This window comes from Hyperoodon ampullatus, assembly GCF_949752795.1.
Source record: "Hyperoodon ampullatus genome assembly, chromosome: 2".
NCBI lineage: Eukaryota > Metazoa > Chordata > Mammalia > Artiodactyla > Ziphiidae > Hyperoodon > Hyperoodon ampullatus.
This window is the reverse complement of record NC_136915.1, coordinates 68,592,277-68,609,068: the sequence shown is the minus strand read 5'-3', so window position 1 is coordinate 68,609,068 and position 16,792 is coordinate 68,592,277. Positions and strand designations below refer to the sequence as shown.

The 16,792-nt window shown below is 35.1% G+C and overlaps 1 protein-coding gene across 3 annotated transcripts in view; it reads left to right on the top strand.

The window, feature by feature from the left end:
- The window catches only part of ZZZ3 (zinc finger ZZ-type containing 3), a gene marked incomplete at both ends in the record, with an annotated part of 62,316 nt that extends 49,134 nt beyond the window's left edge, over positions 1-13,182 (top strand). For all 3 annotated transcript variants that reach the window (XM_079696412.1, XM_079696411.1, XM_079696410.1), the window contains 6 exons: positions 389-490; positions 1,141-1,236; positions 3,989-4,141; positions 9,950-10,084; positions 12,637-12,737; positions 13,038-13,182. In XM_079696412.1, coding sequence (XP_079552538.1) covers positions 389-490; positions 1,141-1,236; positions 3,989-4,141; positions 9,950-10,084; positions 12,637-12,737; positions 13,038-13,182 — 732 coding nt within the window. The remainder of the gene's footprint in view (positions 1-388; positions 491-1,140; positions 1,237-3,988; positions 4,142-9,949; positions 10,085-12,636; positions 12,738-13,037) is intronic.
- Positions 13,183-16,792: the final 3,610 nt, after the last annotated feature.

Here is a 16,792-nt window from a genome sequence, read left to right as displayed (position 1 = left end):
ATTCTGTCTAAATCCAAATGAATTTACATAGTTTTGTCAGATCCATAGTGGCAAGCCTAAACATAGTCTAGCAAGATAAAGTGGTCAGTGGAAATCACTAAGATATGTAACATATTAATTAATTATTTTCTTTGCTGGGGGTGCTTTCCTTTTTTACTGAAGTGCATAGAAAATCTTTATAAGGTCTTTCATAGGTTTATTTTCTAATCTTATTTTTCTTGTGAAGTCTTAAATTCCTTACTAGAAATTTTTCCTAGCATGAGGATTTCTAGTTGATCTAACCCCCAAAGTTGGGGAGGGAGTATTATAGTTTAAGATGAAAGGTGAATGTATTTACTTAGAAACTCAGTATTAAACTTCCTTAAATTTGGTCTTTGGTTTGGCTTAGAAAAAGCTTGAACAACTACTCTTGAAATACCCTCCTGAAGAAGTAGAATCTCGACGCTGGCAGAAGATAGCAGATGAACTGGGCAATAGGACAGCAAAGCAGGTAATTGAGGAGATAGCCCCATATTGTTGGCATGTTTTTGATGGTTTTTTAAATGAAGGATAGTGAAGCTAAAATCAGTAGACCTGCCCCTTCATATTTAGCTACACAGTGCTATAGTATGTGGAGTTTTAAAAAACAACATTGTGTATTTTTCTGTTGATTTTAGAAACAACTCTGAGATAATTCTGCTTTGGATCATTACTTAAAAATAAAAAAGTAATGGACTTGGTGTCTCTTGAATGTTTAATGAGTGCACCAGTTTGTGCTTTTTGGTTAGACTGTGCTAATAGATTTGGGATAGTGCCTTAGTCAGTATTCCCTGATTGTCTTTCTAAAAAAATATCTGTCACATTCCCATTGATATTAATAGATGTGTTTTTATGCTACAAGCACTAGTGTTCACAAGTTGAAAATGTGTTTAGCTTTGGAATCAAACAGATTTAATTTATTTTAACAATTTTTTTGTCTCTATTTTAAAACATAAGTGTCTTTGGTGGCAATTTAAAATTATTTCTAGATTTATGGTAGATTTTAAGTGGTTACTATTCATTAAGATACACATGGATGTTTTAAAAACTATTTTAAAAAACTATTCTGGTACTGCATGTCTTGTCATTTATTACGTTAAAAGGCTTGTCATGTTTCCTTAGGTTGCCAGCCGAGTGCAGAAGTATTTCATAAAACTAACTAAAGCTGGCATTCCAGTCCCAGGCAGAACACCAAACTTATATATATACTCCAAAAAGGTAAAAAGAAAATAGGTAAAAGTAAACCTTAGATCTCAGATTAAATTCATCAAAGTCAGAGTTCCTGTGTAAAAGTTTATATATTTATCAGAACAGGGTTATTTTATTTTTAAAATTTGACTCACTCTAAACATTTTCTTATATATGGTAGGATTCCATTATTGCTACTCTGAGCTTCAATGACGATTATTCATTATTTTCTTAGGAGTAGGTTAGTTTATGTGAATGAGTGCTATTTGAAAGATATTAGATTGTACATATGTCAAAAAGGCCTTTGTGATGTTAAAGTTTTTAGGATGTTTGATTCTTTAATAAATATAATCAATTTCTGTTTTATACATATACTATATAAATCCAAGGTTAGAAATGTTTATTAAGATATTTAATCCTCACTATAATTCTAGAAGTGTAGGTAGTATCACCTTCACTTTACTCATGATAATATTAATAGATAGCTTTTGTTATTACTGTTGAATGCTCTGGGCTAGGTACTGTTCTACAACCTTTTTATAGATGAGAAAACTAAGTACATTGAGTACATTGTCTAGTCACATAGCTGGTAAGTCTGGGAATCATTGATCTTCTGATTCTGCACCTAAGCCTTTTCCACTGTTCTCTGCTGCTCTGTACAGTGAAAAAGCTACCGTCCCTCTCCTACATAGAACACTGCATAGAATTATAGCCAATTTTTTGCTTTAATTGCAAAAAAGTAAAGCACGTAATTGGCTTTCTTTCATTTCCTTGGTAAATCATCTGGGTACTTCCACTCCCCCGCAACTGCCCCCGTTCACCTAAAGAGAAGCTAGGAGCCAATCTAATGCTGTTACCCTTCCTTAGTGAAGCTAACTGTTTTACATTAAGAATATTGTCTATATAGCTCCATGTTTTAAAAATTTTGTTTTTATTCTTTTTACCAAGCTATGGAAGCTTGTTTTAATTTGTCAGATGTTTTAAATATTTTGGATTTTTTTCTCCCCAAATATAGTATTATCAATTTAGATATGTAGAGTTCATCCTATAACTTGAGAATGTTGGAACTTTGATAACCACCATTTAACTTAACAGCTTTAATTTTCGTGATTTCTAGGTTATCTTTAGATGTGTTGTGCACCTTATGTTTTCACCACTAAGACTAGATGATGATAACAAAAGGAATACTAAAGAAACCTAAATGTGTTCCCTTCTTTGGGTGCACTGAATTTTAAGTTAACAGACATTTTGACTGCAGAGATCTAGCCCAGTCATAGACATGGTTAGAGGTTTTTTGTTTTGTTTTGTTTTAAATAAATTTAATTAATTAATTAATTAATTTATTTATTTTTGGCTGTGTTGGGTCTTTGCTGCTGCGCACAGGCTTTCTCTCGTTGCGGTGAGTGGGGGCTAGTTTTTGTTGTGGTGCGCGGGCTTCTCATTGCGGTGTCTTCTCTTCTTGCGGAGCACAGGCTCTAGGAGTGTGGGCTTCAGTTGTAGCATGCGGGTTCAGTAGTTGTGGCTCATGGGCTCCAGAGAGCAGGCTCAGTAGTTGTGGCGCACAGGCTTAGTTGCTCCACGGCATGTGGGATCTTCCTGTACCAGGGCTCCAACCCGTGTCACCTGCATTGGCAGGCGGATTCTTAACCACTGTGCCACCAGGGAAGTCCTGACATGGTTAAAGTTTGAATTTTGAAATGAAATGATGGTTCTCTATGTGGCTGAGGTTATTTTTTGTGGTGGTGCTGTTAGTGAAGAGAGGAAGTCTGCATAGTTGTTCAAAGGGAGGCCTTTGGCTCCACAGAGGCCTCGTTTATTATCTTGATTCTACTACTGCCTAGCTGCAGTACCTTGAACAAGAAAGTTATCCTCATGCCTCCGTTTTTTCACCTTTAAATTAGAAGTGATAATAACTACTTTACAGGAATGTTTTGAGGGTTAAGTGACATTGACAAAGAGTAAGCAATCAGTGTTAGATACTATTTTCAGACATTCATCGTGTTGGGGGAATTTTCTTTTTACTTGATAGTTTTATATCTGGCTTTGGCTAACTTCATCCTCCTTGATCATCTGTAAGATGACCTTAAGCCGAGCTCAGCATGTGGATGCCAAGAGTGTAATAAATGTTTGGGATACAAATATAAGCTACATAATGAGCATATGGTCCATTATACTCCACGTAGGTATTCTGCCTACATTTCTGTTTGTTGGTTTGTTTTGTTTTGTTTTTTTTGTTTGTTTGTTTGTTTTTTAAAGCCACTTGTTTTAAATTTTTTCTTTTTAGATGTTGGAGGTAGGAGTTTATTAATTTACTTATTTATTTTTGCCGTGTTGGGTCTTCATTTCTGTGTGAGGACTTTCTCTAGTTGTGGCAAGTGGGAGCCACTCTTCATCGTGGTGCGCGGGCCTCTCACTATCGCAGCCTCTCTTGTTGCAGAGCACAGGCTCCAGACGCGCAGGCTCAGTAGTTGTGGCTCACGGGCCCAGTTGCTCCACGGCATGTGGGATCCTCCCAGACGAGGGCTCGAACCCGTGTCCCCTGCATTAGCAGGCATATTCCCAACCACTGTGCCACCAGGGAAGCCCCTGGTTTGTTTTTATTTAAGGCTTGTTGTCTTTTTAAAAATCCAGATTAAATAGAAAAAGCAACCACGTAAGAGTATGCTGAAGGGTAGAGGTGCAGTCCTTCTGATTAGGCAGACTTGCAGGAAGTAGCATTTATATTTTTGATTCTTTTAATGATTGTCCACTATCCCAATTAAAAATTTGTTTTCTCACTTAGTCTTCAACAAGCAGACGACAGCACCCCCTTAATAAGCATCTCTTTAAACCTTCCACTTTCATGACTTCCCATGAACCACCAGTGTATATGGATGAAGATGATGACCGATCCTGTTTTCGTAGCCACATGAACACTGCTATGGAGGAGGCATCAGTAAGTTATCTATTTATACTATATTTATATCTGTTTATCTATCTATCTATCTATCTTTATCTATGTATTATACAGACCAGGATACAGAATGGGAGCACCAGGATTTCCTAATTATTCCTATTCTTCAGAGAATGTTGCTTTCTTTTCTTTTAATTAACTAGTCAAACTTATTTTACATGGGCTTTTAAAATGTTTTTATGAAGAAACTTTCAAGCATATACAAAAATAAACCCATGTGCACCCATTATTCAACTTTAACAATTATCAGTTTGTGGCAATCTTATCTTCATCTATACTTCCTACCCACCCAACTTTCTGTCTGGGATTATTTTGGAGCAAGTTCCAGACATTATAAAATATCATTGTCATGTTTATTAAAAGGTACTTCTTTATATAATCCAGATATACAGTCAGTTCACATTTCCCCAATCATAAATTGCAGTAGTTCCTCCCCACCCCCCGCCCTTTTCTCTCTCCTCTTTTTTCCCCTCTCACATTTGTTTTGTTGAAAAACTGGGTTATTTGTCTTGTAGAATTTACCTCAGTGTGGATTTTGTTGTTTGCATCTCCTTGGTGTCATTTAATCTGTTCCTCTGTTCCCTGAATTTCCTATAAGTTGATAGGTCTAGATAACTGATCAGATTCAGGTTTATTTGTTTTTTTGTTTGTTAGGGTGGGCAGGACTACTTCATGTATACTTTTATCAGTTTGACATAGCATGCATTGTTGCTTAGATCCATTAACTCATTAGATGTTACAAAATAGTAAAATCCTTTCTTCATTTATTTGATAGAATATTCACAAAGTAACCCCCCCATCAACTATTTGATTATCCTAAGTTACATACAGAAAACGCAGCATAACTGCTTGATTCTTCCCTTTATTTTCTTGTTTTTAAAATAATGAGTTTGTTCTCTGATATCCTCCAGATTGACTCATGAGGTTTTAAAATTTTTGTAGTCTTATGAATTGTTGGACTTAAAATATATTTAATGTGTTTCAGTGCATTGATATTATTGTCTTTATTAGTGTACACATTGGCCCATTGGTTGGTTGTAACCTATTCAAGCTGGATTTTGAGTTCTTTTGACAAGACTCTAGTAATCTTTTATAGCTTCCTTACTGTCCGGTAGGACAAGGAAATTCCAGGCTCATCTTGTATATTTCCTGCTTCAGACCTGGAGTCATTTCTGCTTTCTTTTATTGAGAAATGGTATTTGTAGGCTCTATCCTGATATAGGATGTTACTTGCTACTGGATTGATCATTGTATCTAAGCCTATATAGTGGACAGAGCTGAGAAATATATATTTGTTAAAATTAAAAGACATCATAAATTCATCATTTTATTTCAAATTCAACTTAAGGACTGTGGGAATTTTACTTAACCCGTATTGCTCTTTAATATGTATCATTTTTCTCCCATGCTGAAAATTCCAGTTATCAGTGACATCAACATAATGCTTACTTTCTTTGTCTCACACTGCCCACAGTAGTCTCAGAATTTAATAATACTAACACTGCCATCAACAATATGATCCTGAAAACAGGTTTTTTGGGTAGCACTGTTTTTGTGGAGCACAGGCTCCGGACGCGCAGGCTCAGCGGCCATGGCTCACGGGCCTAGCCGCTCCGCGCCATGTGGGATCTTCCCAGAACGGGGCACGAACCCATGTCCCCTGCATCTGCAGGCGGACTCTCAACCATTGCGCCACCAGGGAAGCCCCGGGTAGCACTGTTTTTGCCTTAGGATATACCCAACTACAGAAATAAAGTCAAATCATACTTTTTTTTTTTTTTTTGCTTTATAACAAATTTAATCAGTTATACATATACATATGTTCCCATATAAATTATACTTTTTAAATCCTCTTGGACTAATTCCTCTCTGTGTTGTCATCAACTGGATGCTAATTTAGGTTAATTCATTTCATTTTACTTTACATTCAGAGATTCCTTTTTATTGCTGTTAATATTTTTTATTTTACTATGCTAAAATTCTTCCTCAATAAGTAACATGATTCTGATTCCTTGCTTAAAGGACATGAAGATTGCCTTATATCTTCCTTAATACTTTGATTATATATGGTAACTGGAAAAGGAGATTTTAATGAAAAGTCAGCAGATAAAAATAAGTCTCCTTTGTTCTGTTTCTAGATTAATCAAACACTGATTGTATACTTTGGTATGAAACTACTGTAAAATGACTGTATTCTTAAATTTTTTTTTTCTTTTTAAACCTGTCTTTTTGAAAAACAGCTAGATTCTGCTGTGTCTTAAGATATGGCATTTGTGTGTAATTTTGTATTTTGTGACTATTAGAATTACTCATTTGAGAAATGTTTATTTACACTTAATATGTAACAGGCTCTGCTAGAGGTCAGCTCCATAGTTAATGAATAAAATATCTATGATCTTGGGGTTCTCATAAATCTTAGTTTTGTGGGAGGAGATAAATGTGTAATCACATCAATAAATTACAAAATTTTAAAAATGCTTCAAAAGTAGGTGTCATTGTAATTATTTTAGAGGTACTTAATTCAGATTGAGAGTTTAAGTAGAAGACCCAAGGAAGTGATAGTCAAGTTGGCCATTGAAGGATGAATAAAACTTAGCTAGGTGAGGAGTGATGATGGGATGCTTAAAAGAAGTACATTTTGAGAAAATTGGCAAAATATAGCATAGTATAGGTGGTTGAATTTGATTTAGCTTTTGTTTGGTTGATTTCATTTATTTATTTTAAAATGAGCACCAGTTTACATCATTCTGATTACTTTAAAATAGCTATTTAAATGTATATTTATGAATCCTCTAGTGTAAAATTTATAGATTTCAGTTTCTCTTTCCAGAAAACCAGTAGCTAGAGAGACAATCTGTATACCATTTAGACCCCCTTGAAATTGGTCATAGTATTTCTCCTTTAAGTAAATTTAAAATGATTATAACTAGGAAATCTGTTTATGGGTGAGCATTTTAAAAATATTTGTTTGGTTTTTTGTTCATTTTAAGGTAACATTGGTTTATAACATTATATGTTTCATGTGTACAGCATTGTAATTCAACTAATATATATGCACTACAGTGTGCTCACCACCAAAAATCTAGTTTCTATCCATCACCATACATTTGACTCCCTCTACCCATTTCTCCCTCCCCCTACCACTCTTCCCCTCTGTGGAAAGAACACCAATCTGTTCTCCGTACCTGTATGTGTTTTTGTTTTAATTTGTTTGTTTGTTTATTTATTTTATGTTTTTTAATATTCAACATAAGAGTGAAATCTTGGTATTTGTCTTTCTCCTCTGACTTTTTTCACTTTGCATCAATTCCCATCCTTGTTGCCACAGCTGGCAAGATTTTATCTCTTCTTTTTGATGGCTGAATAGTATGGAATTTTAATTTTTAATTGTGCTGAATACCCATATGTGCTGAATACCCATAACAGAAAATTTACCAGCCAATTTTGAGTGTACAGTTCAGTGGTGTTAAAGTACATTTACATTATTGTGCAACGAATCTCCAGAACTCTTTATGTCTTGCAAAACTGAAACTCTGCATCCAGTAAACATCATCTCCCAATTCCCTCCTCCTTCTAGCTCCTGGCAACTACCATTCTACTTTCTGTCTCTTTGAATTTGACTACTCTGGATACCTCATATAGGTAGAATCATACAGTTTTTGTCCTTTTGTGACTGGCTTATATCACTTAGCATAATGTCATCAAGGTTCATCCATCACGTAACATGTGTCACAATTTCCTTCCTTTTTACGGCCAAATAATATTCCATTGAGTGTGCATACCACATTTTATTTATCCATTCTTCTGTCAATGGACACTTGGGTTGCTTCCACCTTTTTGCTGTTGTGACTAATGCTGCTGTGAACATGGGTGTACAAATATCTGTTGGAGTCTCTGCTCTCAGATTCTTTTGGGTATATACCCAGAAGTGGAATTGCTGGATCATATGGTAATTCTGTTTCATTTTTTGAGGAACCACAGTACTGTTTTCCATAATGGCTACAACATTTTATATTCTCACCAACAGTGTACAAAAGTTTCAGTTTCTCTACATCCTTGCCAACACTTATTATTACTATTTTTTAATTTTGATAGTAGCCATCTTAGTGGGTGTGAGGTGATTTAACTTTTTTTTAACATCTTTATTGGAGTATAATTGCTTAACAATGTTGTGTTAATTTCTGCTGTATAACAGAGTGAATCAGCTATATGTATACATATATCTAACTTAATCTTCTTGACCAAATTTAATAATACCCTTAGACTTAAAATGCAAATTAAAAAATTTAGCAGAATTTGTATTCTTTGTATTTGCCTAAAATATCTAAATTTAATACATTTTATTATAAAATTTCTTACTACATTAATTATTTGGGTTACATCATATTTATTGGTATTACATAATTATTACATTATTTATGTTGTCTTTCTCAGGGGTAACATAGGAAGGCAGTAGCTATAATTTAACATCTTTAGTTGACAGGAATTTGAAATGGATGAAAGATAGTGGGAGATAAGGTAGGTGAAGTGTGAGATTATAAAGAATCATTATCCAGCTGAGGACTTTGGACTTGACACTGTAGATAGCGAGGAAGCCATTTTTAGCAACAGTGAGACAGAGGAGGGAGTGGATACTACAGAGGACTGATATGAGAGAGATTTTAGGTAGTATTAAATAGTGACAGAATTATGTTATATTAGATATGACAGTATAAAATTAAGGATAACACTTAGATTTAGGCCTTGGGCTGCTAGGTGTGTAAGGGGTTAGTTATATAGACAAATCTGGGTTCAAATCACTTGAATCTGCAACTAATTAACTATGTAAGCTTGGGCATATGTTATAATTTCTATAAACATCAGTTTCCTTGATATAATATAAATATAGTAGTTAATAATACCTAACATGGAGAGCAGGAGGAACGGGGGGTGCAGGGGTTGTCTGGTCTGGGATTGGGAATTGATGGAACCACGGGATTAATGAATTGGGGATGCTTTTTGGAGGGTTGTGGAAATCAGTGACCATGGGATCAGTCATGAGGTAGCAAAGGGAAGAAATGGATCCTGGGTAGCAGAGCACAAATAAATTGGGAAAATAGGAAGCAGTTAGTGATTCATCTGTCAACTTCAAATTCATATAGCTTTTACTGTTCATTTCTTTATTGTAAATAATAATCTTTGTAACTTAAGTTTATCCTTTTGAGTAAGAGGAATGTACTGTCTTGATCATTGGGAGTACTGAGCAGAAAACAGAGCAGAGATTAGTTTGCTTGTTGTTAAGAAAATGTCATATTTACCTGAGGAAGCTTAAAAATCTGTTAGATTGGAGAAGAGGAGCTTCCTGCAGATCAGGAAGAAGCAGATTACAAGGAGTCTTCCAAGTCGCCATGAACTCGTTGGGATGGGGTTGAAGCTGCGTTAGTGTATGACAGAGGTGGGAGTCACGCCTTGTTCCCCTGGTACTTGCATTATGAAGATGCCTACTACAGTTCAGTATTACTATTGCATTAAGAAGCCCTCTAGGACTTCTTAGTGAGAGGGTGAGAGGCCCGTGTACTGCAAAAATAAATAAATAAATAAATAAATAAATAAAAATAAAAATAAAATAAAATAAAATAAAATACTGCTGATAGTAGCGCTGATTTTCTGTGAGCCCTAAAAGGTTGAGGGTCTCTTAAATGTGAAAAATATCTTGTCCATAGAAAAATATTCTTTATCAGTATTTCTTATACTAGTTCATTTTAATTATGAAACTAACATTTTTGTTTTGTGTTTTGTTTTTTTCAATAGGATGAAGAAAGTATTCCTATTATGTATAGGAATTTACCTGAATATAAGGAACTATTACAGTTTAAAAAGTTAAAAAAACAGAAACTTCAGCAAATGCAAGCTGAAAGTGGATTTGTGCAACATGTGGGCTTCAAGGTAAATTCTACTTAATTTTTCTATTCATTTAATTTTTGAAAGGATGATAAGATATATTTAAGGTGGTTTTCGGAGCTTTAAGCTCCACGACTTTCAAGCACACAGATAAAAGTAAGTTTAGCTCTTGTCCTGTTCATTTATACAAAGTAGTGTGCCACAGTTACTGGTGTCAAGAGATTTATGATTCAGTAAAGATAGAGAAGAAAAATATACAGGTATACTTTGAGGTAATATATGAGATGAGAAGTTTTTCTAGCTATTCCCCCACCCCAAATTTACTGAGATATAACTGACAAATAAAAACTGTACATATTTAAGGTGTACAAAAAGTTTAAGATACAAAGAAAATTCACCTCGCATAGTTATCTTTTATTTTTTTTTTGAGATAAGAACACTTAACACCTGCTCTCACAGCAAATTTCAAGTATGCAATGCAGTATTATTAACTATAATTACAGTGTTGTACATTAGACCTCCAGAACTTATTCATCTTATAACTGAAAGTTTGTACCCTTTGACCAATAACAACATGCCCACCACTACCTCCCCCCCGCCCCCCAGCCCCTGGCAACCCTCAGCAACCTCCATTCTAATTCTTTGCTTCTGTGAATTTAACTTTTTTGGATTCTACATTTAAGTGAGATCATATAGTATTTGTCTTTCTGTGTCTGATATATTTCACTTAGCATAATGTCCTTAGGTTTCATCCATGTTGTCACAAATGGCAGGATTTCCTTCTGTTTTATGGCTGAATAATATTCCAGTGTGTGTGTGTGTGTGTGTGTGTGTGTGTAGAGAAAGAGAGAGAACACATTTTCTTTATCCATTCATCCATAGAGCTATTTCTTTTGTTGTTGCTGTTGTTCATGGATCAGAAATTTCTTTTCCCCGTTCAGATTCAGTTATCTCTGCTGTTTTTTGAGGGGCTAGTAGCAATACATTTATTCATGCCACAAAATTTTGAAATATCCGTTTATGTTCCAGGCACTTTGCTAAGTGCTAGGGATTCGGCAGTAAACAAGATGGACTCACATCCTTCCCTATTCTGTTTTCATCTCATAAGTGATTTAGAGAAGTTAAATGAATGAATTAGTTGAGTGTGACTAGCGTGCATACTGGAGAGTAGTGAGAGGCTATTTAGTTGCCTTGGAAATTTTGCTAAGGAGTTTAAATTCTTCTAAAATGTTGGAGAAACTTTGAAGGATTTTAAGCAGAGTAACATGAAATTTGCATTTTGGACAGATCATTCTATTTCCTTAAACAATACAACCCTTAGGAAGGCAGTAGGTTTAGAGTGGATAACTCTTAATCTCTGATTACAGTATTGTTAAATTCTTTAAATAATAATTTGTTCATGTATACTTTTTATGTAATTGAAAAAAAATTAAGTGAAGGGGGGAAAAGATCATTCTGGCATTAGTATGGAGAATGGATAGGAAGAAAGCAAGGCTGAGGGCAGGGAGACTAGTTCGAGATTCTCTTCATTAATTTAGACAAAAGATGAGAATGTCCTGAACTTGACTGGTGGCTACAGAAATAGAGAGATTGACAGGTTTGAGAACACCTTAGACATTAGAACTGGCTATACTTGGTGGGATTGGAGGAAGTAAAATTGAGACCATGAACTACAGATTTGCTGGTAGTGGTACACATAAAAATACTGATGTGTGCTGTGACTTAATAAATTTAAAACAAAATTCTTATACCTCTGATCCTCTGGAGTGGCTATTAGCCAGACTATATTAAATGATTTTCTTTTCTTGATCTTTCAGTGGTCCTGCTTCTCCATTTAGAGATTTTCCTAATTGACAGCTATGTCTTTCCAGGAAGAAACTCTCTCCACTTCTCATAATTTTGTTGTAAGGCCCAGCTGTGTCTTGTTTGCCAGTCTGTCAGCCACTCTAGTTGGCCTGATGATCAAAGAAACTAGAAATGAGATTTACTTTGATTTCCAAGATTGCGCAGAACACACCGAGGGCTACCACACTGCCACAACACTGAGAAAGAGCTAAATTTGCCTTTTCTTCATGGTGGGCATTGGTTATTAGGAGCCTTCAAGGCTTTGGAAAGTAACTCAGTACGATGAAAGTTCAGAGAGGATTTTGTGTTCACTTGGGTTTATGTTAGCTGTGGTAGCCTGTTTTAAATAGTTCTGTAACATATTTGGATAGTTTTAACTATGGTATTAAGTCAGTGTTTCTCAATCCCAGTCATTGTACACTGGTCTGAGGTACCTTTCAAGTCAATAGCTACTAATAACCAAATGCCCAAGTTTGCCAATGATTTACTTAAGATTTTTAAAAATAAATTAAAGCATATTATGATGTTCCTCTCACCCATCTGTATTGTAGCTCAATCTTGAATGGATAGAGTTTCAGCTAGTTTGCTAGAAATTGTGCCTAACTTATAACCATTTTTTGTGTTATCCCACTATATGGTGCATGGGGAGAGAGGAGAGAATGTCTATGTGCACATTATGTGTTGCCCAGCAGGAATAAAGAAAGCTTGAGAACGATACAGTTTAATACTTTTTCTCTCTGAATCTTTAATAGTGTGATAACTGTGGCATAGAACCTATCCAGGGTGTTCGGTGGCACTGCCAGGATTGTCCTCCAGAAATGTCTTTGGATTTCTGTGATTCTTGTTCAGACTGGTAAGTGTTATCTTTCATTGTAAGTCTTAAATTTTGACAAGAGCTTTTCAGACACTAGTGAGTTTGATTTCTAAATTGCTTAGAAAATCACATTTAATGGGTTGAACTTTGCTATTCTAGACAATTAAGAAATTTTCCTTAATGACACCATATCTCAAGTAACTTTCCATTAGAGATTTTGATAGATTAATGGATTTAAACAGGTAGAGCTGTGAGGAAGTTTGATAATATCTAGACCAAAATGCATCCAATGCCATGTAGTGATGTGTTTGTGTGTGTGTGTGTGTGTTTTCTTTTCAGCCTTCATGAAACAGATATTCACAAGGAAGATCACCAACTAGAACCTGTTTATAGGTCAGAGACATTCTTAGACAGAGACTACTGTGTGTCCCAGGGCACCAGTTATAATTACCTTGACCCAAACTACTTTCCAGCAAACAGATGACATGGAAGAGAACATCGTATACTAGTCCTCTTCAACACATAGCAATGGTATCATTGTGAATTATGTGCACAGTTTGGAAAGATTCTCTACTTTCCCTGAAATGACACTCACAGCATGACAGCTTCCTGAGTGTTCTCGTCAACAGCTCTGCACCGTTGTGGCTCTAGATCACTGTTCAACAGCTGAACATTCCTGGTGAGCAAAAGGGTTTCCCTGGTGAAATTCTCACCACCACCTTAAAGCCTTTTAGGTGGTGATCTTAAATGGGTGAGATGGAAATGAGAGCACATATTAAAGAGAGAGTAAATTCCAAAGGTTTCAAAGAACTTGGTCATAACTATGCTAATGAGAAGACAAAGTATTTATATTAAAACAGTTTAGTAGCTTTCAGTTTTGTGAAAATAGTTTCCAGCACAGAAACTGACTTCCTTAGACAAAGTTTTAACCAATGATGGTGTTTGCTTCTAGGATATATACACTTTAAAAGAACTCACTGTCCCAGTGGTGGCCGCTGATGGCCTTTAGTAAATTGGAGCTGCTTAACCATATTGATGTCTAATTTCTTTTAACCACAATGAACTATCCTTATTACCAACAGTGAAGCACTACAGGAGGCAACTGTGGCATTGCTTCCTTAACCAACTCATGGTGTGTGAATGTTATGAAATTGTCACTCAGATATATTTTTTAAATGTAATGTTATATAAGATGATCATGTGATGTGTACAAACTATGGTGAAAAGTGCCAGTGGTAGTAACCGTGTAAAGTCTCTAATTCACAACATTAATTCCTTTAAAATACACAGCCTTCTGCCTCTGTATTTGGAGTTGTCAGTGCAACTCATTGAAGAAAACTGCCTAATAGAAAAATCATATATATGGTAATAATTTCCCTCTTTTGTAGTCTGCACAAGATCCATAAAAGATTGTATTTTTATTACTATTTAAACAAGTGATTAAATTTAGTCTGTGCAGTGAGCAAGAGTTCACATGCATTCTTTTATACTGCTGGATTTTGTTGTGCATCATTTAAAACATTTTGTATGTTTCTTCTTATCTGTGTATACAGTATGTTCTTGAATAATGTTCATTTGTCAGAAGAACTGTGAGAAATAAACTATGTGGATACTGTCTGTTTATATTATAGAATGCTTGTTGTGACTTCCTTCGGTTAGATTTTGGATTTTATTTTTACTAGTATTAAAACCAAAACAATTTTTTAAGGTTTTTTTTTTTTTTTTCCTTTACCTATCTGTCCCTTAAAAAAGAGTAAGGGCTATATGATGGAAAAGAAGGTAAACTTGAGAAGCTCTGTAAAAGATGGTAATGTTTTCACTCAGTGTGTGTGCTGAAACACTAAACTAGGTTAACAAAAAAGAATATGTACCATGGTTAAAGAAAAAGACAATTATTAATGTCCAGATGTGAAAACTAAACTTAGGTTGAAAACTTTTAACCTAACCATCATTCTTTCTGACGAAATAAGCCCCCCATGTGTTAAATAAGTGGTTTTTGAAAATCACTGTATTCCCTGGAAATTATTATTGACTACTGGAGAAGAAAATATATTCTAAGATTGATTAAGTATACTGATGCAATTTTTAGAGTCTCCTGTTTTTTCCAATTTTAAATCAAGGGGACATTATTTACCAGTCCTCTTCAATACATTGCAGGGTGCTGAAATCATACCCTGAATTTTTTTAATTGAGAAAAGTAATATAATTTTAACTATAGAAGTATGAGAATTTTAAAGTAATATATTGATTAAAGAATACTGATGATTTTGATAAAATATATCACATCAGAAGAAAAGGAAACGGACTTGAGTTAGAGTTTTTGCTCTGGAATTATTAGTTGGGGCAAGAAGAGGGGAATCATTAACATTCTGGGCATTTGGCTATTAAACTTCAAGTGAATATGCCAGAGATCTACCTTCAACTTGTAGTAAAGTTGAAGTAGCACTTGATGGTAACTTCTGTAACTTCTGTGTTTGCATAGAAGTAATACCAGTCAGTTTTGGAGAACCATTCAGAGCCATTCAAAAATCCCATAAAGTATGAAGTATGCTTTGAAAGAGTGATACAATTGATATTTATATAAGAAGAATAGACAAAATAAATCCACTTAAATGTATTTTTTAAGGACAAAGATTTTGAGAATTTTGAGTAACAAAGAGGATTATTTTCTGCTTGAGCAAATATGTGTTTATTTTGCATTTTTCAGCTCCAAGCAAATAGTCCTCATGGCTTTAAAAGGGTAGTAGTAGTGGTAATGTGTTTTGTTGTTGTTTTAATGTGAGAACTGCAGGAATGCACAGGGCTCTCATTTGCAAGTAGGTCTTCCATCTCCTACACAGAAGCATTGGTTGTAAAAGACAACATAGACCTACTTGTTAAAGCATCACTTATTTAGTAGTATTCAGTAGGTCAGTTGTATTTCCTGAAATATTCTGCTCAAGTTATTTGCTAAGAACTGAAGGAATATTTAATGACACCTAAAACCACTGCTTTAATGTTTTTAGGCAGAGGGGATTTTGGTTGGTGTGTGACGTGTGCTAAGAATAATAGCAAACACTGATAGGGTGCTTGTTATGTGCCAAGCAAGCATACGGTAACGAATTTAATTCGTACAACCTTATGAGGCAGGTTCATTTTTATCCTGTTTTCATATGAGGAAATCTAGCCAGAGAGGTTAAGTAACTTGCCCAAGGTCATATAGTTAGTAAAGTGGTGATGCTTAGATTTTAACCCAGACAGATTGCTTCAGAGTCAGCGTCTGAGCAAGAATATTCCCTTTGTGTCAGGGGTCTCAGAGATGGTGGAGGTGGAGGTGTGCAGGAGTTGCTTTTCTGTCTTTTCTTCTGGTGCGGTATGCACCCTAGAGTACAAACGTGAGCACACGTCCAGGTTTATAGCTCAGAATAGAGCAGCATATCTGTGGATGGGGAAACCCATCGACCTGTGAAATCGTCTGCCCCATGACGAATTAGGAAAACACATAATTTACATATTCTAATTTGACAGCAGACATGTGGTCCTGAGGCTTTAGGCGAACCTGAGACTGAAGACTTGGGTCTTCTGCCTCAGTTACAATTTGTTTCCATGCATATTTGGTGCCTCTCACTTAACCTAATAGTATGCTGTGTCCATTTTTCTCTCCTTTTCTCTTTCGTTTAAATTAAATTGCAGAACACAACAATTTACTGAGGTATGAGGAACATTTTTTTATGAAATTAAAAAAATAATATATGACATGTATTAAGGATAAATACTTTGCAAATTTCTATGTTAGTTATAAACATAAGAGTGGCATGCTATATAAACTATACTTCTTACTGTGGATAATAAAGTTTGAAGGGCATTATTCTAGGTACACTGGGTAGATTGAAAGCCTCCAGATAACAAGTAGATTTTTACACAAGATTATGTCCTATTTAGGTTCTAAAGGTTTGTTTTTATTTCACATCTTGAAGAAAAATGGGCTTCTGTTTATATGATCCCAGAAAACAAAAAACAAAAAAAAAACAACCTTTTCCCCTACAGTTCAAGTAGCTGATTAAATGGATTTTTGAGCATGGTGTCACATTTAGCCCCATGAGGACAGAGACCAT